At 42.3% G+C, this 24,514-nt stretch overlaps 1 protein-coding gene across 2 annotated transcripts in view; it reads left to right on the top strand.

Moving 5' to 3' along the window:
* Window positions 1–13,347, top strand: part of il1rl1 (interleukin 1 receptor-like 1) — a 43,474-nt gene extending 30,127 nt beyond the window's left edge. For both annotated transcript variants that reach the window (XM_049594355.1, XM_049594356.1), the window contains 6 exons: window positions 1,077–1,203; window positions 3,909–4,057; window positions 4,274–4,411; window positions 7,576–7,740; window positions 8,340–8,485; window positions 11,683–13,347. In XM_049594355.1, coding sequence (XP_049450312.1) covers window positions 1,077–1,203; window positions 3,909–4,057; window positions 4,274–4,411; window positions 7,576–7,740; window positions 8,340–8,485; window positions 11,683–11,931 — 974 coding nt within the window. In that variant the 3' untranslated portion in view covers window positions 11,932–13,347. The remainder of the gene's footprint in view (window positions 1–1,076; window positions 1,204–3,908; window positions 4,058–4,273; window positions 4,412–7,575; window positions 7,741–8,339; window positions 8,486–11,682) is intronic.
* The last annotated feature ends 11,167 nt before the right edge of the window (window positions 13,348–24,514 follow it).

Below are 24,514 nucleotides of genomic sequence, written 5' to 3'. Positions count from 1 at the left end.
GTTGATGCAGTCACCTCTTCCACTGAAGACAGATTTTCAACATTAGGAAATGTGGGAGAGAAATTTGGTGTTTTCAACTGATTTTCCAAGCCTCTCTGACAAGGAGCTGGCTGAACAATGTGACTCTCTTGGAAACACATTGCAGTTCAAGGAGCACTGTGATTTGGACAGTCGAGAGCTTGTGCGGGAAATGAAGAACTTCCCTGACCTGCCCGCGGAGACCACCAGCCTCCTTGACTTGCTCCACTTCATGCATGAGAAGGATCTCTCACACATCTTCCCCAACTTTTGGACTGCACACAGAATCGCACTTACTCTACCAGTCACTGTGGCTCAGGCAGAGCATGTTCCAGGAATGTCTCACTGGCCTTGGAATAATTAGCATTAATCATGCACTAGGGGAACAGATCTCTTACAGTGACATCACTGAGGACTTTGCAGCAAGGAAGGCCAGAGGGATGAGGTTTTAGCTGCAAGTGTGTTCTTCTGATCAGTGCAGTAGTATAAATTGTGTAAATAGTGTAAATATTCATCGTGTTTATTCTCCATTTTATTTGTATTATATTTTCTTTCTTGCTGTACCTGTGGCATGGATGTACCTTGTGCAGAATGGTGTGTATTTTCTTATCCTTTCTTATCCTTTTTATATTGTGTTTCCTGTTTTAAGTGCAAGAAGTGGAATCTCTTTAGTGTGCTTTTCATTTCTGTGATGAAGGACAATTTAGTTTTCCTCGTGATCTTGTGACAGTTATTTTGGATGTTTGTATGTTTTTGTTTTGTTTCTTTGCGCCTAGGGCTAGAACTGCTACTGGTCTGTACCAAAATTTAATGTCAACCTTTCTGATAGCTGTTGAGACATTTCACTTAAAGGTCACTACAGTCAGCAGATTTCATCATCACCATATATTTCTCTAACAAATTTTGTGCCAATTCATTTAGAGGACGTTGAGGTCTTTCCGCTGGATAAGTGAAAACTTTGACCTGCTGGTGACACGACATGAACAGTCAGTGGATTACCAAACTGTATTCAGTCAAGTTTTTCTGATTTCTAATATGATATTCAAACTTTCTTCCAGGCGCTGGGATCAAGCTGAACTGCTCGGTTTACTGTGGGATAAATGTGAAATCTCACTGCAAGGCCATGTGGGAGGTTATTGGAGTCTCTGTCCAGGAGCGCGATGGATACCGTCAAACCTCAAAAGTGTAAGCCTGATTTAAGCAGAACTGCACTGATTAAAGAAAAAATGACACAACAAAACAAGATGTGTGAAAACTGTCAGTACAAAATGTAACTGACCCTTTGCTGGACGCAGACTGGCCAATCATGACGTAGCATTGGGCCGGCTCACACCAGGGTCTGCCAACAACACAGCTGTGCTCCATTGACTCTAATGCAGTCGTTTCAGATTTCCTTCATTTTCAGGCTGGTTTTGTGGATTTGGAGCCAAATGTTGTGCCTGGGGCACGTCGTGTATTAATGACACTCGTTACCTGGAGAGGTTGGAAAAAGATATACGTTTCTTCCCTGTTCCAAAACCAAAATCAGACCCTGAAAAGTGTAGGGTTAGCTAGCTAGCTACTGAAGATATAGCCTACTGAATGTATACACATGCTGCTTTTGTTTTGTAATGATTATGACAGTGAAGCCAGACACGGTTCATCTGCACACACTGTGATGCCACACAGCTGGTTCAGTATCAGCCAAGTTTCCCTTTATAGTCATTGTCTTGTGTGGCGATCAGCAGTGATGTGGTGGTTCACGTTTACACTGTGATCTGTAGCCTATAGTTAGTGTAAAAGGGGCTAAAGATAGTTAGGCTACTGCCAGAGTTTCGGTGAATGTTGGGCCATTTTGCTGGCCAGCTGCGAGCGTTTACGCACACAGAGCCGGATTGGCGAGTTGATCTGAGGTGCCCAATTTTCCACCTCGTAGGGTAGACATATTGGCGGAACCCTTTTAGTTTAAACAGACAGAGGCGGCTTTCCGCAACAGGAGGGACTGTTGATGACTTGTGGGAGGAGCTGTTGATGACGCTGCACGTGCGAGCCACTGGCGGTGGATAAACAGGAAACAGCTGATAGCAGGAATTAGCGAGCAGCTAGTAGCAAGAGGGAAACACAAACCTGACAGACACTGTAAAGATGAGCAACTGGGGAGACAAGGAATTGCGCGCCCTCCTTGCCCTCGCAAACAAAGAGGCCATTAACCGTCAGATGACGGGGACGGTGAAGAACGGGCCGACTTACCAGAGAATCGCCGAAGGACTGACCAGCCGCGGCTTCCCTCCCACGTCACTGTTTACGTCACACGCTGAGCTACATGTTTTGTTACTTGCTCACGCCCCCCATTGCCCCGAAAAAGGCGCATTCTGTATAAACAAAAGTAGGTAGGCGGCATTTTGCTGCACTCCCCGATTTTGTTTTTATACTGCCAATGCTGAAAAAAGACTGATTGGGCTTTCCTGCAAATTTGCACAATTCCTATCTAAAAAGGGCTAGTGTCTTTATAACCTGTTGTTGCTGCTGAGTCAGTTTGACATCCTGGATATAATGGTTAACGGGTGGTTGGGTTTGGGTGCTAAAAGCACTTGGTTATAATTAAGAAAAGATCGTGCTGATTCTTCTCAGCTTGTTTGTCTCTTGTCCTAACTCTCCTCTCTTCCTTTCTTTTTAAAATAGTCACACACTAATTCTTATAATTATCTTCTAAAGAAGCTTTGGATATTGTTTTAGAAGAAGAACATAAAAGAATATGTTGATCTGTTCTGTACGACATCTATTGCACGTCTATCCGTCCTGGAAGAGGGATCCCTCCTCAGTTGCTCTTCCTGAGGTTTCTACCATTTTTTCCCCCGTTAAAGGGTTTTTTTGGGGAGTTTTTCCTTATCCGCTGTGAGGGTCCAAAGGACAAAGGGGTGTTGTATGCTGTAAAGCCCTGTGAGGCAAATTGTGATTTGTGATATTGGGCTTTATAAATAAAATTGATTGATTGATTGATTGATAAAAGAGCATCCTTTATGCAGCGCAGCCCCAAACTGCATGTCGTTTTTGTTAAATTCATTATCAGAGATGCAGCATGGGAGACTTAACTTTATTATAAGTTAAATTTTGGTTTTCTCCTTGTACTGGGCAGTTGGTGAACCAGAATCTGGAGTTGGAGGTGGATGATCTTATCTTACTTGTTGTTAACGGTGGGTTATTGCTTACATTAGACTGGCTTTATTGAGATATTTTGATAGTGTTTTAATCCTGCAACCGTTACAAACAATGCTGAGGCTTAGGGCCAAAGCTATTGTTACCTGGGTGTCCATGAAGGCAGATGAGGAAGACGTGATGCCGCTCTGCAGGGCACTCGATTTCTGTGTGTCAAAGAGGGAGGGGCAGGGGCTTGTCTCAAATCAGTTGTCAGGCATACGACACACCTTGAATTAGGAATTGATGCCAGGGGCAAAATTAACTGAAATGTAAGAATTACTTAAAAAAAACATGTCTTGCAAAAAGGGCACTTCTGTAGAGCAGGTGCTAGAGCACCACCTGGGGTCTCTCTGTGCACGTGCCTGGTTAAGACTCAGCCACAGCAGTCCCTCCAGTATCTGTTGAAGGTTTACATTGATTGATATTGCTACCCTCAGAGCCAGTGACGAATTGCTTTTGGGACAACTATACAGTGACACAACTTTTTCCCTGTATGTGTTGGCTGCAGCTCCACACAAATGGAAATGGGAAAGTTGAATTCAGTTCAAACATTGATATTGCTACCCTCAGAGCTGCTAGTAGCATGACTAAAAATGTTACTGTAGCTATGAAACAGTTTAAATCTAAATTTTGATTTTGTGCATTTCCTTCCTCTCTTTTCTGTGATCAATGGTAATGTTGGCTTCTGAAACAAACTGTGTGTTCTTTGGTAGAAACCTAGAGAGTCCCTCACAGATGACCATCTCCACTGCAACCCTGGTCATTGACAGAGTGTCTGCTCAAGATTTCAAGACTGAGTTTAAATGCATCGGCGTAGGCTTCTCTACAAATAACTTTACCATTATAACTCTGAAGCGGAGAGGTCAGTGACAGGATCATGGATGAGTATGAATCTGTCAGGCTTTGGTCACACAGACAATACTTGTTTACTGAAGTAATCCATTGTTTATTTCAGTGTTTTTATGAAATGTATTGACAATATCAAAACATGTAGAATATTGCCCTCCATATCTTTAAGTGATCGACACACACACACACATCGTCTTTTCTTTTCTTTAATTTTCTGTCTGCTTCCCAGAGTCAATAATTCCACTCGTCATCGGAGGCGTGTGTGTGTTGCTTTTTGGTGTGTTTGCCGCTGTGCTGGTCAAATGCTTTGCCATCGACCTCGCTCTCTTCTTCAGACGCTGCATCCCACTAAGCAGCTACAAAAAAGGTAAGAACTTTTCTAATCTGTGGAGGGTTTAGAAGTCGAAGGATTTTTAGGAGCGCTGCGGCAGGCTGCGTCCGAGGCTGAGACGATATGCCATCTCCTCCAGCTGCTTTGGTGTGAAACAACAGATTTTCAGAACATTGCAGAACTTTAAACTGCAAGTAAAGGTTCAACACAAGCTGACTGCCACGCTTTACTCTCTTCTCACCTTGATGAATCCAGTTTGCATACTTTGTTCTCTCTTACAGAACAACAAGTAGAAATAAAACAACTTCACAGATAAGCGATGACTGGGCTCAGACAGATCATGTAACCAGTGACGAATTGCTTTTGGGACAACTATACAGTGACACAACTTTTTCCCTGTATGTGTTGGCTGCAGCTCCACACAAATGGAAATGGGAAAGTTGAATTCAGTTCAAACACTAATGCTTTTTTAGCCTTGACCACCAATGTCTTTTTTTCTCCAGGAACCTTTTGCTTCACACTCATGTTTAGGCTCACAGAAAGCATAGCAGGCAGGATGTGGTGAGGCTACACAGGGTCATAATGATTTCATCAGCACACTACACAGGATTTTTCTAAAAAACAATCGCAGTCCCTGTCAATTATCACTTGTGACCCACTCTCAGTGTGTGGTGATGTATTTTTTCCACAGAGATTCTGCTCTCTGCCTGTATTTTCCTATTTTCTTCTTATAATCTGTGTTGCGGAACTGTATGGATGTGTACTCACACAGCGCTCAGGTGAGGTCGAGGCTTGACAAAAAGGTAGTGACCAGGTGCCAGATCTTCAGCAGCAGGCGTCCAAGGCATTCAGTTCGGTATGAATTATTTCCGTTTCCACTGTGAAAATTTGTGGATGTGGAACCATTCTGTACTGTCCCCATTTTTGGTCAATAGTTGGTCACTCTGCTCAGGGCTGAGTTGTGGCTGGTGCTGAAACTCATGTAACCTGTCAAGTATCAGTTCAAGGAGGACCCAAATGCAGACTGAGGGCCTGTCCCAATACCCCCCCTTAGTCCTACCTCTACATTTGCGCGTTCCCGTGAGGGGTAGTGGTGTCCCAATTCTTTTTTGTGTGTAGGGGTAGTGGGCATAACGAGGGGTAGTGGGTATGAAACTAGCCCTTCGGAGCGAGGGATGTCAGATGCTGGGATGCCAGCAAGGGGTTGATGTCGCCATGGCTACCACCGAGCAAGAGACGGGGAAAAAAGTTCATACATAGCTAACATTACCGTCATCAGGTTGCTTGTTAGCTAGCTAGCTAGCTCGCTCGCACTATCTGGCATCTGTCATCTGCTCTGTTCTGCAAAATTGTTGAACTTTTAACATTACGATAACATGCCGGCTAGTATAACTGTACTGCCTCGTAATGTTAGCTGGTTAGCTAGCCAGCAGAACCTGTCGTCTGTCGTTCATCGAATGAAGCATGATGAATGTGGCAAACGCGATTGGTAGGATGAATGAGACTCCATTGTAGATGCCGGTTGGAAACGTAGATGTCTCGCAACTTCCTGTTTAAAATAGTTACGTAGAACGTAACCGACGTGCTGACGTATTGAGTGGTGTCCCAATTCCTAGGGAAAGATTTCTACCCCTACCCCTCGTTGCTTAATTTCGAAACCAAGGGGTAGTGGGCAAGAGGGGGGAGGGGGGAGGGGGGAGGGGGGGGGGGTATTGGGATTGGGCCTAACAGACAGGTTGAATTTTTTAACAAAAAGCGAGCTTTAAAGCAGCTGATAGAAAACATCTGGTACAGGCAGGCAACTAAAAGTCCAAATAGAAAGCAGAACCAACAACTAAACACAAAAACCAACCGGGAAAATACAATAAACTCAAATCTAAAATCCAAACAGAACACCAGTCAGGAAATGGATTAGGTAATGACACCAAGAATGCAGAGGTGAGCACGGGAATCAATGTGGGAATAAACACAAGAGGAACTCAGACAAACTGACAAGGAACAAAGGGAAACACACAGGTATATATATATATATATATACAGAAAACTAATCACAAGAATGAGACACAGCTGGAGGAGGAGGACATGGGCAAGAGGAAGGAAATGAGGATTGGCTAACAACAAGGGTGGAGCAAACAACACTAATACACAACAGGAAGACTGTGGGAACAGGGAAAGACTAATGAGACGGGTGTGACAGAAAACAGGCGGGAAAACACACAAAGACAGGAAGTAAAACCAGATACGACACATGAGGAGAGAATCTACAAAATAAAACAGGAAACAGATCAATCATGAATGAATAACATGAAACAAGGAGCACAAACAGGAAATATAAACAAACCCAGGATCAAGACATAACCACTGTTCACACTGTGGAGAGTTTTATCAGTAAACTTTAACTATAAAATGAAAGGATAACTATAAAATGGAAGGATGTTTTGCTGCCTCTCACAGCAGCTGGAGTCGGAGAAAAAATAACTCAATTCACTGGGCCGACTGCCGGCAACAATTAAGGTGGAACGTTAACTTGTAATGTTACTCAATGCATGAGTAGATGATGTGAATCCACGAGCACACTTTAAATTTCACTGTGACAACTTTGACCATCACTTTGGTTTTCATATGACATACACTTTTAGTAATAAGTGGATCTTCAACCGTTTGTATGTATTAATTTCGGTAGCGATGACACATATCCCAATGCTTACTTGGGGGAAAAAAAAAAGTGTCTCAGAGCATCGTTCCTGTGGGCTCCAGCAACACTAAACCCCTGAGCTTGCCTGAGAAGGACTAAATGCACAAACCCGCAATTTTTAAATATCCCATGGAGAGAGACTCTCACTGCAGCCTGTTTTATTTTGTTCTGAAAATGTCGGCGTGCAGCCTCGTTCTGTGGACGATAAACCAGGTGCAGACTGATAAAGGAGGAAATACAGCGAGTGCTGGACGGAGCAGTGAGTGACTCTCCAGGGTCTACGTACCATGTCTGAAGGGTTACTGTGGTTCCAAAGGTACCATACTGAAAGTGTTTGGTGTAAACGGGGTTCAAGAGTCACAGCGGCAAAATAAGGCAAATATATTGAGGCAAAACACCAAACCAAAGTGAATCTGGAGTTGTCTTTAACTTTCGCTGACGAGCGTTTTTACAAACAGTAAAGAGTAAACATTTAGGCCTTCATGAATTTGCTTGTATTTTCCAGATATGAGGATGTACGATGCCTATGTGGTTTACCAAATGCAGAGCATTGACAAGGACACTGAGGACGCACTCTGTCAGTTCATCTCAAAGATACTGCCGTCTGTCCTCGAGGAAAAATGTGGATATCGACTCTTCATCCACGGGAGGGACGACATACCCGGGGAAGGTCAGAATTTAATTGGTGTCTTTGTTTGATTTAAATTTTGGACACAAGTATGGATAAAAAAAACACTGGAGAGGCACACTTCAAAACACCATCTGGAGTGTTGCATGTGATGGAGTCTTAGCCACATAATGCTGCTTACATGGTTTGCATTATTAGGGCCTGGACGCTCTTGTTATTGTTATTCTTCCTGTCATGAAATCCGCCTTCTCATTCATGAAAATAAACCAAACTTTGCACAAAGGTCCAGAGCTGTGCTAGATATCCTAAACTAAAATTTGGCTCTAATAGTGCTGATGGCGGAGCTACAGCGACTGTCTAAATTTAAAACTTGAAAGATTCACATCAGATAAGTCGTAGGTGCAACAACTTTGCAACTTTCATCAAAGTGTAGCCCCAACTGAGCAGAAATGTTCAAGATGGTGGATTTAGTTTATTCATTTAGTCTGACAGCCATCAAATGTGATTAAATAAAAATAGCTTAATCAATGTAAAGAACCGACATGGTGAACTTCTCTGAAAAGATCCTGTCCAGCACCATGGTTTGTTCTGATGAACCGTTTTTCAGTCACTATATGACCTTGTTCTGTGTGACCCCACAGACCGTCTGGAGCTGGTGGAGGACTGCATGAAGCAGAGCAAGAGGCTGATGGTCATCCTCACCCCGGGCTCAGGATCGGAGCAGGAGAACGCAGACGAACCTCCTGCCTCGCCCCAAACCTCAGTGATAGGAGGCTTCGACTGGCAGGTACGAGTCTTACTGAAGGCAGTAGTTACTATTTACATTAATGTGATAAATACTGAGAAAGACTGAGGACACACTGAATAATAAAACCCTCTCATGAAAAAATGAATAGAACAATAAAACAGCTGGGGACACACCTCATATTTCTTTTCTTCTTTATTATATTCGTGTTGCATTAATGTTGGCTTGTTGTTCATTTTGTACTGTATCTTTACTGTTCAATTTTCTAACCAAGTACTATATTAATATCATGCTCCTCTATATTTGTTTTTTTCCCTTTTACGATAAATCATTTTAATATGCAGTGCTGTCTGAGATTCCTTTTTAGATAATACTTTTATTGTGTTTTTTTGTACATTTTGTATGTTTTTGCATCCAGGCCTCTCTGCATAGACTACTGGTTAACCTTGTGTGAAGATTAAATTACATGAAGGTTTAAAATTGTTAAAAATATTGGCACAGACAGTAGCAAATCAGGTCTACTAATATGGTTCATACCCAATGTGTGCATATTCCACTGGTAATTATTTGTTTTATTTGGTGTTGTGCATACAGACTGTTGCTTGATTGCAGATCTTTTGTCTGATTTCTGCTTCAGATCAACATGAGATAATGTTTGATAGCTTAAATTAGAGGTGTATTTAAACAGTTATCTGTAGATAATTGCTGGAGGCCTCCAGCACTTGTCTTCCAAGTGGAAGGTCCAGGGTTCAAATGGGGTTGACGTCAGCAAAGGCATGCGGTCGCAAATGGTTCCCACCGCTGAATCAAACAGGATCAGATCAAAGGGGAACTAATGTTTTTATCAACCTGGGCCCTATTTTCCGACCTACTTTTGTCTAAATGACGATAGGATGATAGGATGTTCAATATTTGACATTTCTCCAGTATGAAGCTAGGGCTGACCTGCCTGCAGCCTGTGAGCATGCGCTATATTAAATAATAGGGCACTGGGACAGCGTCAAACAACGTCAAAATGCATCCACTAAAAGTGCATTTTTTTTCACACAGATAGGCTCGGATTGTTAGTATAATTATCCGACAACATAACGGAAAGGAGAAATGAACGTCTGTGTTTACCTTTAGCTGGATTCGGACATGTTCCTCCGTCTGTTGCTGCTCCCTCTCTCTCCTCGTCCACTCTTCAGTTTCAATGAGCTCTGCGTACGTGTACTCCGTGTACTCTGTGTACTCCGTGTTCAAATCAATCTGGAAATCCATCAGTAAAAAAAAATAAAACAATAATTTTTCTTCCTTTACCTCTGGAGGCACTGCCCATAGTTTTTTGACTAACGGAAGTGCAGGGGCCTCGGGGATCATTCACCCGCTTCACTTCCGGCGGTGCCCCCAGTGCTACCTGCAACTCGAACCAAACAGCGGTAAAAACGTTGCCACTAATGCCCTTTTTTTTCCCTGTTGTGAGGAGTGGAAGGTGTGCTGGTGGATGCACAACAGTTGTAAGCTGTGCTGTTGTCAATGTTTTTCACATTGACGAGACGGCGTCCTGGGTGGAGCGGTCGCCATGGACACGGAGCTTGCTGTTTCATGTCGCCCCCACCCCCCCCACCCCCCTTTTGTGATTGGCTACAGTGCAGCATCGTTAAACCTCAAAGCCCCCCCCCCCAATCTGTAGTTGTCTTTCACACAGGGCTGCCGACAGATTCTACAGTGTAAATCGCAGAATCTGTCTTGAGAGATTATGTTCAAATAAATACGGGCAGTCATCAAATTCAAATGGCTCATCCAGATCCAGTTGGTCAAAATCGGGTAAAAATTCAGCCATGACTACTCCAAACAGAGTAACTCTTTGTAAGGTTTGTAAGGTCACTCCAGCGGTAACTTGTAACTGTAACTCAAATCTCGCGAAATGTGAGATTTCAGAGCCAGACTTTCACTCTCTGAGTGAGTGTTTTGACTCACAACAAACATGTCCGAATTTTTACCTGATTTTGACCAACTGGATCTGGATGAGCCATTTGAATTTGATGACCGCCCGTATTTATTTGAACAAGGACGCAGAGCTCATTGAAATTGAAGAGGGGACGAGGAGAGAGAGGGAGCAGCAACAGACAGAGGAACATGTCTGAATCCAGCTAAAGGTAAACACAGATGTTCATTTCTCCTTTCCGTTATGTTGTCGGATAATTATACTAACAATCCAGGTTGATGAAAACATTAGTTCCCCTTTAATCTGATCCAAGTCCTCAACGAGGGCACAACTCAAGCCCGTCATAGACAGAAGGTTCCAGATGTAAAACCGGATGCATCTGTAGATGATTGCTGAAAAAGTCATCAATGCAACAGAAAACCATAACTTGTTCTCTCAAGATGATGACGACATCATCAAATGTTAATCATCATGCTTAATCTTTGACTCACCACAGTGCGTCTGTCATTGCTAGCTTCAGACTGACGTAGTCATCACTGTCATGGCCAGCGCCTATGTTGTGTCAACAGCAACTTGCATCAAAATTTGTGTGCACAAGCGTGTGAAAGTCTTACAGTGAGGTGTGGTCAGGCTCATGATGTGTTGCTATTTTGAGGCAGTAGAAAGTGACTGCACCATTGAAGAACAAAAACCTGGTCTAACGTCAGAATGGTGCAGTATTTTCCTGCGGATTAAAGGGCACATTGTTCATAAAGTAACATGCTCCTACAAAGCCAGGCACACCTAACTTTTAAAAGGAATGGGAGCTGGAACTCTAATTGCTTTAATACATGTTATACCCAAAACACACCTATTATTAAGGGACTAAATACAACCACTTTGTGCCGTTGGCGCCTCACTTAACGTCCAGATTATGGAGAAAGTGTCTGTTGGAGACGCCTTAAATGCACTTGCATCATGCTCTTAAAACCAGTGGTTCCAAACTGGTGGGTCATGGTCCAAAAGTGGGTTGCAGGTCCATTCTGAATGAACTACAAGTGACTTGCAAACATGTCAAGTTTGTAAAAAACACACTTTATTTTGAAGCACAGTGAATTTTCGGCCACTGCTTCAGGCTATGTGTTATGGCTTTATAAATATGGCTCATGGTGTGTCTCCAGTCTTGGCTTCACACTTTGTCATTTCTGAAAAGAGTTCTTTGATTCTACCCTCTGAAGTTTTATTCAACTTGCTGCACTGCTCTGGGGAAATCTTTGTGTGACTAAACATACAGTGTGTTCAATTAATAAAAATGTCATTGATCCTTTTCCAGTTGGGGCTCCACCATGCACTGGTCCAGAGGGAAATGAGCGTGATTCTGATCCAGCTTGGGGACACTGGGCCAAAAGGATACACACACCTTCCTGCTGGCCTGCAGCACCTGATTCAAAAGAGCGCCCCCATCAGGTGGCCAGAGGGTTCGCGGGGCGCCACAGCCTGGAACTCACGCTTCTGGAAGAGAGTAAGATACCTGATGCCTGCAATACCTGCCAAAAAATGTCTGCAGTCTGGTATTATTTGAAACCCTTATGAGTTTGCTGTGGCTTTACTGGAATGATAATTAGCGTGTGTAATAAAAAGGATCCAGATGCACAGGCCCATCAAACGCTTTACACAGGGTCATCAGTTATGTCACAATGATGCAAGTAAGTCCAGATAAAGTTGTGAATGTACAGAACCCCTGAGAGGCAAGTGTCTGATCTAAACTGTTTTTGCTGCGGTGTTAAGAGCATTACAACAGGTGAAAAATAAGCAGCAATTTCAGGATTCAAGCCAGCATGGAACTTTAAAAGTTGAAAGCTTGGTAGGATCAAGATCTTTGACAATTTAAGATGCCCGCATTAAAGATAAACAACAGGTTTTTGGGGACATGCTTTAATGTCTTAGTTTTTTTGATGTTTGAACAAACCCTCAGTCAGTACGTTTACATGGACAGTTTAATTCCACTTTCAATCGGAATGAACGGCCATTCCGATTGAAAAATAAATCCGATTAAAGGGGGTGGTTTATTCCATTTGTCATTCCAAATGAAAGAATTTTGTGTGCATGTATACACTCGTTCCTCTTTAGGTTCATTCCGGTCTTTCTGCGCATGCTCGTTTCCTTGCCCTTCTGGTGCGATGATGTATATAGCGTGCATAGCAACAGGCTGCATAGCAACGGGCTGAGCTAGAGCAGTCGGACTCGTTGCACTCACCGGTTTCCATTCGCCACAGCACGGTCTTCTACCTCCCTTCTCCTGCTCAACAGATGAAGCATTAGCAGAACAAGGTTGTTGTCGTACTGCTGCTTTAAGAATATAAGCAAAACACGCCCGAAAAAGGCACTAATAACGGCGTCGTCAAGCATCTTGTTATCCGGAGCGAGGACTACAGTGTTTTCTTCCGGTAAACGTAAACACGTAACATCCGCCCCGCCCCCTATCCAATCAGAAACCTTCCCTGCCCCAAACCTTACGCAGACCCGAATAAAGGCGATTGAACTGATCTCCCATATAAACCCTCATTCGGAATTAATATTTCCCATGTAAACTACCTGGAAACACTTTAATTCCGAATGATTTCATTCAGATTTATTTCATTCCGAATGAGAAACCATCATGTAACCGCAGCCATTGATGGGTAAATTTTGCAAAAGGCCATTGCACTTGTTTGGAACTTGTGGCACCCCCTATTGACCGATTTCCAAATAATTTAACACATGTGGTTTGTCATAATTATTTAACAGACCCTGCAAGTTTTGTAATGATTTGACAATCAGTTACTGATTTCCAGTCTGATTTGTATTATATTATGCCCATTTTTTTGCATGTGCAGTGCCCCCTAGTGGTCAATTTGAATACAACTTTCACGTTCCTGGTACCTCTCAAGACGTCGCCTGCAAGTTTGTGATGATTGGCAGAGTGTTTAAGGAGTAAGATCCATTAATGTACTGAACACACACCTTCTAAAGTTCATTGGTCAATATAAACACAATCCAATAAGATATCAAAAAGCTTTTGATACCGTTTGATGACCTTCATCTCATGGTGATCCACGGAAAATTTGGTACAAATCAGACCTACGGCTTCAGGGGAGATGTCAAAAATGTGTTTTTAAAAAGATTCAATATGGCAGAAAATCTGGTCAGGTGGACCTTGAGAGTTCCTGAGGCTTTCATAGAACGCATTCAGCTGAACATGTGTGTCGAATTCTAAGTCAATCCGACATACGGTGCGAAGGGGGTGGCCTTTCAAAACAGCATTTCTTTAACCATAATTATAGCGTAACCCCATCTGGCCCATCGGCATTATATTTCTTGAGCACCATTTGCACACCACTTCCAGTCATTGGTGAAAATTTCATGTGTCTGTGTCGGGAATTTGTAGAAATTGTGGTTCAGCCCTTCAGGATCATTTTTTACCAGCCGTGACATCACTGTGACTGTTACGGTTTTCACCTCATCAGTCTATGTCTGAGTGCGTCATTATAAAATGTGGCCCTGGTGACATCTCAGTTGTGGCTGGGCTGACTCCCCAGATTTCAACTGGTTGGAAGGAAGCATGAGACTCAGTTCCCAACCACATGATAAAAAATATATTCACTTGTGGAAACAAATCTCAGGCGAACCTTCACAAAGGAGAGCGCCTCCTTAGTAACAGCACAAAACAATAGCCTCTTTCAGAGCAAAGGTGTTTTTAAATGGGTTAAATTGGGTCTCAGTGAAATAAACCAAGAAATAAAATCACTATGTAAAGTGTTAGGTGATCGTTTAATAAGCAAACTCTTGCGTCAAACACCAAGAACAGCCCAGAGGTAGCTGACCTTGTGTTCCCTCCACAGAACACACAATAATAACAGTACAGGAAAAATGAATTCTCAAATGAGCCTTGAGACCAGAGTTCATGAGTGACAGTGTTTTCTAACATGAGGTCTGTATTCGATTGAGGATCAGAATGTCCTCGTAGTGCATTTCCTCACCTCTCTTAAATCCTCAGAGAGGGTGTCATCACATTCTGATTAATCCAGAGGAGAAACACACCAAGCTGCTTGTAATTCTTAGTTAGGAGTCAGTACCCACACCTTGCGCAACAGCTGATCTGAATTACCCTCTAATTAACTGTGCAGTACGCTGCTGTTTCTGTTTGCTTCTATGTCATGCTGTTCCTGGATACAACTGTTGGTCTTCACCTCAAGAGCTCTGTACTCACATCAGACCACTGCTGTGTCCAACTTGTACTGATGTGCAGTTGCCATCTGAATGTAGACTCTATATTTTTTATGTTCTGTGACTATACATGTGGTTGTATTTATCTTTTTGCCGTTTCAGCCCATTCGGCAGATTAAATATTGGCGCTGAACATTTCAGGCACCCACTGTGGGTGTTTTTAAGGGGACCGTACCTATGTTCTCCCATAATATAGGGACCTTTCCGAAAAAGGGTGCTATGTCCCCCAGGTCCAATGTTCCCCCCTGAAACATGAAAGAAAAATGCACTTACCTCATGTGATTGCATGATTCAATGCCCAAAGGCGCAGACAAGGCTCTCCAAGAGTCACATATATTTAGAAAGGGAAAAAGCCAAGGTTGCAGAACATAGGGGGGAACATAGGACCCAGGGAACATAGGGATGACTATGACAGCAGTTTTTTAGTATGTCATAGTCATCCCTATGACTATGACATACTAAATGAGTTATGTTAAAAATAAACTTTAAAAAAAAATCATGAGAATGGGATGAGGATTTTTTTTAGACAGTTTTAAATAGTTTATTTGAGCATATGGACGTGGAGGTTTTGACACCAAACATTCTGAGTTTGTTTGAGACTGTAAAGTCAGGGCGAGGAAAAACAAATGTGAGTGTTTGATCTAAAATATTTTACAAAGTAGAAAGACGGAACTATTTCCTTTGTACGTTGTTTCCTCCATTGTGATGTTGCGCTTCCTGCTGGGCTCATCAGAAGCCTGCACCGATGCACACTCGCTATCTAAGGGCTGAGCAGTCCACTCGCACTCAGCGATAATTGGTTTGGGACGTCCCTTAATATGACAAAGCTCCGCGTGGCCGCGCAAATGGAGGGGGAGTGAATAGGGCGAGGGGATAGGGGCCGGTTTGGGATTGGGCCAGAGACAGACAACCATTCACACTCACATTCACACCTACGGACAATTTAGAGTCACCAAATAACCTGCATGTCTTTGGACTGTGGGAGGAAGCTGGAGCACCTGGAGGAAACCCACTCTGACACAGGGAGAACATGCAAACTCCGCACAGAAGGGCTCCCTCGCAAACAGTTTGAAACGAGGAGCCCTCTTGCTGTGAGGTGACAGTGCTAACCACTGCACACGTTTTTTCATTTATAAAACTTTGCATCAGAAGAACATAAAAATGCTTTTCTCTACACACACACACACACGCACACGCACACACACACACACACACACACACACACAGACCCTCTGTTTGCTTGTTTACCTTTCCTGATGACATCACCTTTGTGTTTGCCTCTGATGCTTACTGAGAGGCCGTTTACACGTTGCCGGCTATTTTCATAAACGAACATTTCACCGTCTCCATTTTCAAAAAGATCTTCGTTTACACGTACCCGTGTATATATACACAAGAGCATGCCAAACCTGTAGGTGGCAGTGTAACGAGAAGCTCAAGCCTTCCATGTATCCATTGTCACCATAGCAACACAGGTCGCACTTTTGACACAGGTGCAAGTTCCGGCACATACTGTGACGTCGGCTGCCTATAACTCCGTTTATCTCAGTTTACATGCAAACGCGCAACCGGAGTTTTCCAAAATCTCCACTCTGGCCGGAGTTTTTAGAAAGACTCGTTTTCAGAGGAGAAATCTCTGTTTGCGTGTAAACGAAGGGCACAAACGAAGGAAGATGTCTCCGTTTATCAAAATCACTGTGTACGTGTAAACGGGCTCTGAGGTGAGATTCCTCATCAGCCCCGAGGGGTTCCTTTGCTGTTGTATTTCTGTTGAGTCACTTTTATGCAAATAATCCTTTTGTGCAAATAAAGCCTACAACATTTACTCTGGTGAACAGGCTGACACTTAAATTCTGTGTTCGTCTATAAGAGACTATTTATTTATTCTACTGTTGTTTCTGTATGACTGATGAAGACACAGCATTCTGTATATTTATCTCCAGTGTAGGATGTTCTTTAAAAGTACTTGACAACAAATGTAATTTATGTTGTTGCAAAATGTCGAGTTGTTCATTAAAATGCTCGAAGTAATGAATAAGTTATTCGTGTGTTGTCTTTATTTTTATGGGAACATGTAATGTAGAAAGTTTTCTACCTCTGTATTGCTGAAGATGTCAGAACAAAGCAGGGAACCACTCTTTTCCCAGCCCTCATCATGCAACAATTATTTTCTTCAGTAGTTTACTTTTGATCTGCTCTTAACCGTTGTTATAGCGTTTATCCACCAGAGGGAGACACTTTCTTTTCCCCATAAGAAAAGTGTTTCACTCTGATGCAGTGGTCCTGTTAAATGCTGTGATGAAAAGCTCTGTTACTGTTAATATAGCTCATTTTATTCAGGCTCAGAAGCCTAGTGATTCTGTTATTGTGCAGTTTCACCAACATGCTTTTTTTGTTGTTGTTGTTGTTGTTATCCCGACTCTATATGTGATAAAAAGCTTAAGAGGGGGCCCTTGACATTTGGGTTTTGTTTGCATTTTTTTTTTCTAAGTAATTAGTGCCATAACAAAATTAAATTGGCTGAATAAATCAGTTGAAAGACTGTTTTTCCTTTTTATTAAGACAAATAATAAGACTGAACTTTGTATTAAAAAAATCACTCTCTCACCCCTTAAGGTGCATTTGGTTTAGTCCACCCCTGCATAACACAGCTTGTTATGCTGCTGGAGCACCAATGTGCACAGTCATGTCTTCCCCAAAAAAGGGAAATTGGGTTCCAAAAACAAGGACACAGATAGAAAGAAAAACAAGTGTAAAAAATAAAATGACTAACAAAAAAATAAATAAATAAAAAAAAGGTGTGTGAGAGAAAAGTGGAAGAGCAGGGGCCCCCACAGAGAATGCTTGTGCATACAGCCCGGGCTCACTTAGAAGTAATCAAAATCTGCAGCGACTTGCGGCGTCAGAAACCGATGAAAAAAAGTTGTCCTTTAACGTTTGCATGATGCGCTGACGGTTGCTGTTATATCAATCAATCAATCACTCACTCACTCACTCACTCACTCAATCACTCAATCACTCAATCACTCAAATTTTATTTATATGGCACCTTTCAAAACAAATCAATGTCATTCGAAGTGTTTTACATTTTGAATGAAAAATACATAGAATAAGAAAATAAAATCAGAAAAAGGACAATAATCATTTAAAACAATAATAGAAGATAAAACAAGATCAAAACTACTGTGCTGCTACTGAAAAAAAAAACAATTAAAAAAATTAAAATAATTAAAATAACATGCAGGATCAAATATAAAATCAAAGTCAGAAGAATAGCAATAATAAAAAGAGAAAAATACAGATAAGACCACTGAATAAAAACAAAAGTAAAAATAAAAATAAAATGCAGGATGCAGTTATAGTTTAAAGGTGCCCGGCGGCATCAGGGGGAACCACGTCGTTTCTGGACATGACCTAACATCATTATGTGACAAGGTGGGAGTGAGAATGTGTTGGTGCATGGGGGTCCAGAATTTGGTGCTACGCCCCTGCTGACTGATCTTTTTGGTACATATTTATGTGGTTCCTTTGATTACCAAGATATCACTTTAACCACTTTATTGTAACCTTTAGGGAGAATTAGCAGGCAGGGGCTTCAGTAAAGAGGCTGCAACAGTCAAAGTGGGTCATAAACATGCCATTTATTTTACATTAACTAAAACCTTAAGAACACAGGCAAGAAAGGACAAGAGGACAGACAGTCATACTACGGCTGGGAAACCAACCACTCACTGCTAGGGCACTGGGAGTATACTATGTATTTAAAAGAAATATAAACCCGACACTTCAAATAAAACACCACACTAATAAAGATGTGCAACCACAAACCATATCACCATCTAGAGTGAACTCCCAGCACCCCAACCACACCAGTGAATGGAGGACCCCACCAGCCGCAGCACTAGAAACAGAAGGAGACAGAAGGTTAAAACTCTAAAACTAAAGTCCAATCTGAGACCAAACAATAAAAACAATAAAATCAATAAGACTAAAACACGTAATACTAAACTAAAATAAATGGCAGTCAGTGCTATGCCTAGAAACAGCAAAGCACAGTTAATTTAGTTTGTAGGGCACATAACAATGTTTAAATGTTGTATGTTTTACATACCTCTGTATCAGAGTCAACTTTTCATTCTCTCTTTCCTACAAACAGGTTATGGCCCAGTATTAAAATCGTTAAAATACAAATACCTCAGGGTGCATGCACCCATACAGTACCCTAACAATTAAAATGCTAACATGATCATAAAACAATACTAAAAACCCCAAAAGTCCAGCTTACCGGAGCCACAGGGAATCTAACAGTCACAGCCACATGGAGAGCACACAGAGGGTCTGAGGAGAGTGAAGCCTGCAGTCTCACCTGCAGTCACACCTGCTGCCAATCAGCCCCTCCTCCAGTTCCTGTCTCCCCTGATTGGTCTCTGTCCTAGTGACCTACTGCTACATTATGCAGAATCTAACACATCCTAATTAGGCTACTATTGTAGAGAAAATATGCATGCAGCTCATGAAGCTTATGTCTTCAAATTATTGTCTTGTAGAACTGCAGATTTATGTAGAAAAGACTTTAGTTTACAGAATTACAGAGGCAAATATTTTGATTCTGTGATGCTAAAATTAAAGTGCAAAGGGGTCTTAGGACTAACTTTAAAATATGACACATGCATTATGTCGCTAGGTGTCGCAGCAGTAGTGGGTAGCATCTCATATTGTAGCTGTAGATGCAGGAGACCTACACGTGCAGACAGCAAACACCGCGGGCTGTTGCGGCTTGTGGCCGCTGGGTGGAGACAGTCAGTCAGATACAGAGACGGAAACGTTCACTAACCTGTTCCATGTCACTGTCACACGCTCACTAACATGAAGCAAGCAGCTGATTGTGTGGTGTATTCCCACTCTGTCAGCTGCTCGTTCAGCCGCCAGCCTCTGCCTGCAAGTCTCTGCTGAGGGCGTCAGTCAGTGTGTGATGGAGGATTCAACCAGGACCGAGTGGATGCCGTGTTAAATACAAGTAAGTGATGATCTGTCATGTATTTTATTGTGTTGTACTTTTACCTCCATATGCAACATATTTGATATTTGAGATGTGGGAAAAAAATTACATTAAGTTCCTCAAAATAATAATAAAATGCCACTTTTTATGCAGGACTGCGGCTGTAGGAAGTAAAGAGTTTGGTAAAGTTACTGAACTGGTTACAACTAACTTGTTATGGAAATATAAATATCTATCTGGTGTACACCAGATAAAAATTACAGTTAATGAATCGTCTGTTTGATCACATTTACAGGGCTATTTTAACACACACACACACACACACACACACACACACACACACTTCTACAAACCAGTTGAGGCCTTTAAAGGAGCAGAATAACTTAGAAATATATAAATAATGTCACTAACTGCAGTAAAGTCAGTGTGAACTCTGAGTAGTGACACTTAAAGACATCGTAAGGCAGAGATATTTTGTTGATGTGCAAGATGAAGATTGAGGGACTTTTTCTGTCTTTATGCAGTTTAATTGCTCAAACTGTGACATAATTTAGTTTAATTAAACAACAAACTTGGTGAAGAAGTTCAGTTTTCTTCCCTCTTCTTGAAGACTCACACACACACACACACACACACACACACACACACACACACACACACCCTCTCCCTCCCTCTCTCTCTGTGCCTATATGCAAAGTGGACGTTGTGACTGTTGAAACAGAGAAAGATATATTTGGCTTTTGACAGCTACATGTCATCATGTCAGAGGTATGACGGCTTCAGTCACTTCACTCAGCTGACTGTGAAACAACCTGACCCGACAGCTGTGGTGATGATTCAGGCACAGGAGCTGACCTGTGCTGACAATCTGTGACACAAAGCAAACGACTTTTAAAAGATTTATTTTGCTTTCAGAGTTCTGATATTTTAGTTTGGCCTCTCTGAAAGCTGCATGCTCTTTGTACTTCCTGCCATCTCAGAGTGTTTGGGGTTGTATTGTGTTGTCACTGTTTCATTCTGACATCTCAGATATTGGAATATTTGAAGGCGACTTTGCACACTGCATGACAGTCATATGTCCTTTCCGTCTGCTGACTTGTTCTGGTTGAGTTTTTGAAGGGGCAGGATAGAAGACAAAACTCTTAGTGGCCATGTGACACTCTTTGTAAGAAGTTCTGTTCTGTTGCTGCTCAGTCCAGTCATCAGAAGAACATTTTGGCATTGTAAGTTTATGAAAACCACGGGTACGTTATATTTGTATGTTTCTTTTGTATCATGTCAAAGTGACGTAGTTCTGATTACATGTAAGAGCTGACTTTGTCGCCATGAGGTGGAGGGGATGGTGAGACACCTGCCAGGCTGCAGAGCACTGCGTAAAACCAGCAAACAACCAGAGTTTAGTGAGCTGTTGCTGCATTTCCACCAAAACCAGGTATTTCAAGCTGAAACATGAGCTTGTCCCAATCATAACCAGGTGGTTTTTGTGCCTGAACCTGACCACACATTAACCACAGGGTTATTAAAACGTAAAGTTTCATAGTATCTGCTACATAATAAGGTGCAAATATAATGTATCTGTGGTTTGCAGAAATGTACAATGCTAACATTTATTCTGCTGATTGTGTTGGTCATACACAGTGTAGTGGGCGGGGCTCTTTTACCGTATGTCCACGGCATGAAAGTGCACCAACTAACAAGAAAACCTGAAGGTCCAGTGTGCAGGATTTAGAGCGATATACTCGCAGGAACTGAATATAATATTAATTACTTTTTTTCATTTTTTTATAATCACCTGAAACTAGGAATCGTTGTTTTTGTTACCGCAGAACAGGTGCTCCAGAGGAGCATGTGGCTCTTTGGCCCCTCTCCAGTGGCTCCCTGTGGCTTTGACAGAACATTATATGGAAATGAACAACCTTTTTTTTTGACATTTTATTTTCATTTATTAATTCATTCATTCTTCAACTGTAAAACTGTGTAACCTATATACTGATTTTAATTCTTTTTATAACATTTCATCAACTAAAATGTGCTTTGTGTGTCTGTGGCCTTCTCCTCTAAAAACATCACTGGCGATGGCTACAGTAGTCTTGAGTCTCCCTAGCTGGGCCAGCTGGGGATGCAAAATCTAAAAAGGGAAAAGTCTCAGGAAAATAATAGTGTATGCAAATTTGTTTGCTTTCATCGGCAACGCTGCAATGTTAAAGTACCAAATAATGAAAAATAGCCCGCTGCAGAGCCATCTGACCTGCAGTGTTACCTTTATTATGAGGCTCACACATGTTTTGCGGCTCCAAACAGATTTCTTTTTCTTATTGGCCAAAAAAAAGGCTCTTTTGATAGTAAAGGTTGCCGACCCCTGTCCTGGAACGAGCCTACATATGGACCCCGCCATGTTGTTTCTACAGTAGCCCAGAGTGGACACATACAGCAAACAGTGCTTCTCAGAATAAAGGAAGGATCCTTAAAGGGAAATTTCGGTTTATTTCAACCTGTCTCCTATCGTGCTAAATTTGTTTCAAGTGACTAGTGACATAAAAATAATAGTTAGCATGTTAGCCGTTAGCCTAGATACAGCTGGGGTGCATAGTAGCGTCAGACCTGTTAAAACGTAAGTGAACGGGCAACCTTCAAGTGCAAAGTTAGTCCACTAAACAAGCTTTTTTTCCACAAAGACCGCCTCATATCGTTAGGATAAATGTCAGAGAACACATAGAAAACGACATGTAAACGTGTTGTCTTACCTTACCGGTGTGGTGCCATGTTTGTTTACCATTTAGCTCTGCTTTCCAAAGCAGAAATATATCTCGTGAGCTCTAGATAAAGCCCAGCTGGATACTACTCCAGGTGGAGGTGTCTCGTCCTCGGTCACATCCAGAACTTGAAAATAAGGCTGCAGCCGGTCCCATTCCTTGCAACAGAGGCATTCCTCTTCTGTGGGCACTGGGGCACAGCATTCACAGGTACACCAACAATCTCCAGAGCTACGCAGCCTTGCAGCAGCCATTCCTCCTCTCTCATCCTCTACCTGTTGCGCCTCTCTCTCTCCTCCGCCATTCTTCAATTTCACAAAGCTCTTCGTCAGTGTATTCTGGCTCAAATAAATAAGGGCGGCCATCAAACTCTGCAAAATCAAATTCCTCCTCCACAAAGTCGAAGTCTGGCAAAAAGTCAGCCATTATTCTATAAATCTTTCATAAAATAAATGAATGAACTTTTCAGGCTACTGTCCGGTTCTGCCTTCCAGCTGTTGCTGCTTGTTCTCGTGAGATTTCGGCCGCGCTTTGGAAAGCAGAGCTAAATGATAAACAAACATGGCAGCACACCGGTAAGGTAAGACAACACGTTTACATGTCGTTTTCTGTATGTTCTCTGACATTTATCCTAACGATATGAGGCGGTCTTTGTGGAAAAAAGCTTGTTTAGTGGACTAACTTTGCACTTGAAGGTTGCCCGTTCACTTACGTTTTAACAGGTCTGACGCTACTATGCGCCCCGGCTGTATCTAGGCTAACGGCTAACATGCTAACTATTATTTTTATGTCACTAGTCACTTGAAACAAATTTAGGACAATAGGAGACAGGTTGAAATAAACCGAAATTTCCCTTTAAAAGGCTGAATTTCAAGGAGGGTACGTCGTGTCATGGATACTTTGAATTCTTCTAAGGACTGAGTCCTCCGATGCATGTGTGCATCCTCAGGGGGCATCAAGTACCAACACTTCTTTGCGCATGATTTTGGGGTCTCTTCAATGACGCACACCTTGGCAATTGCTAGCCTGTTCCCAAATGTGTTCAATGAATGTTATGGAGTCTTGCCTAGCCTCTGTAGTCCTACTAAGGAAGCATTCTTGTGTTTTGGGAAGTACCAACTAGCTCTGGATAGGGCCTTTTGTGTGTGGCCACTGTATTGGCCAACGTGAAGAGATCTCGGTTGGTTGCCACCTGCAGCCTCACTGCCTGATACCACCAAATCCTTCACACGAGACCTTTAAAGGGTTCATTTATATCAGAGAGAATACATTATTTTCTCACGTGTCTCTGGTGGCATCAAGCAACGCAGATGGTTTTATTCACCTAGGATTTGAGTCCATCTATAACTACATGTAAAAAAAAATAAAAATTCTGAATCAAAATGTAACTGGTGGACTCTAGTGCTGTCTGTGTTGTGTTGATATGAGGAGGCGCAGACTGTGAATATCCTTGGAGGTGATCTCTGTTTATTCCTGACAGCAAGAGTTAAAAACACCTCTGTCAAACGCGACCATATTAACTCTAGCCCCGACACAAATTAAGGCCCCGTTTATACGACAACAATTTCAACTGAAAACGGTAAACTTTAGTTGCGTTTTGGCCGATCGTTTACACGACAGCAGCGTTTTGGGTGCCTGAAAATGCAACATTTTGAAAACAGGTTCCAGAGTGCAACTTTTTGGCAACGGCAGTGTCTCTGTTGTCATATAAATGTGCAATATGCAGTTCCTCTGAAAACGGACTTTTCGCACATGCGCATTACAGTTCCAGTCACTAGGCAAGCCGACCATCACAACAATGCCGAGCTCTGTTTGTGTTGCTCACACTGTTGATTTGAAGTGAAGTGTACATCTGTTACTGTAGCAACTCCACCTCGTCGTCCATCCAGACAAAGTTATCTGTGCATGCTTTCACCATTGTGTCTTCTTTGTTTTGGTTTGTAATCACCGCGTTGGAGAGGAAGGCGCTTCAGCACAGGCGCGTGGCATCATGCCGTGGTGTTGCTTTGCAAATTTACACTGCCAACCATTGGCCTGGCGTGCATACTACAGCGTTTCCAGTGGATTTTGCGGCTCCGTGTGAACGGGGATCGTTTCAATAACGTCGCCATATAAACGCAGAAGTTTTTTAAAACGCAAAGGACAGA

Source organism: Epinephelus fuscoguttatus, linkage group LG13 (assembly GCF_011397635.1).
Source record: "Epinephelus fuscoguttatus linkage group LG13, E.fuscoguttatus.final_Chr_v1".
Taxonomy (NCBI): domain Eukaryota; kingdom Metazoa; phylum Chordata; class Actinopteri; order Perciformes; family Serranidae; genus Epinephelus; species Epinephelus fuscoguttatus.
This window is presented reverse-complemented; position numbering and strand designations above follow the sequence as displayed.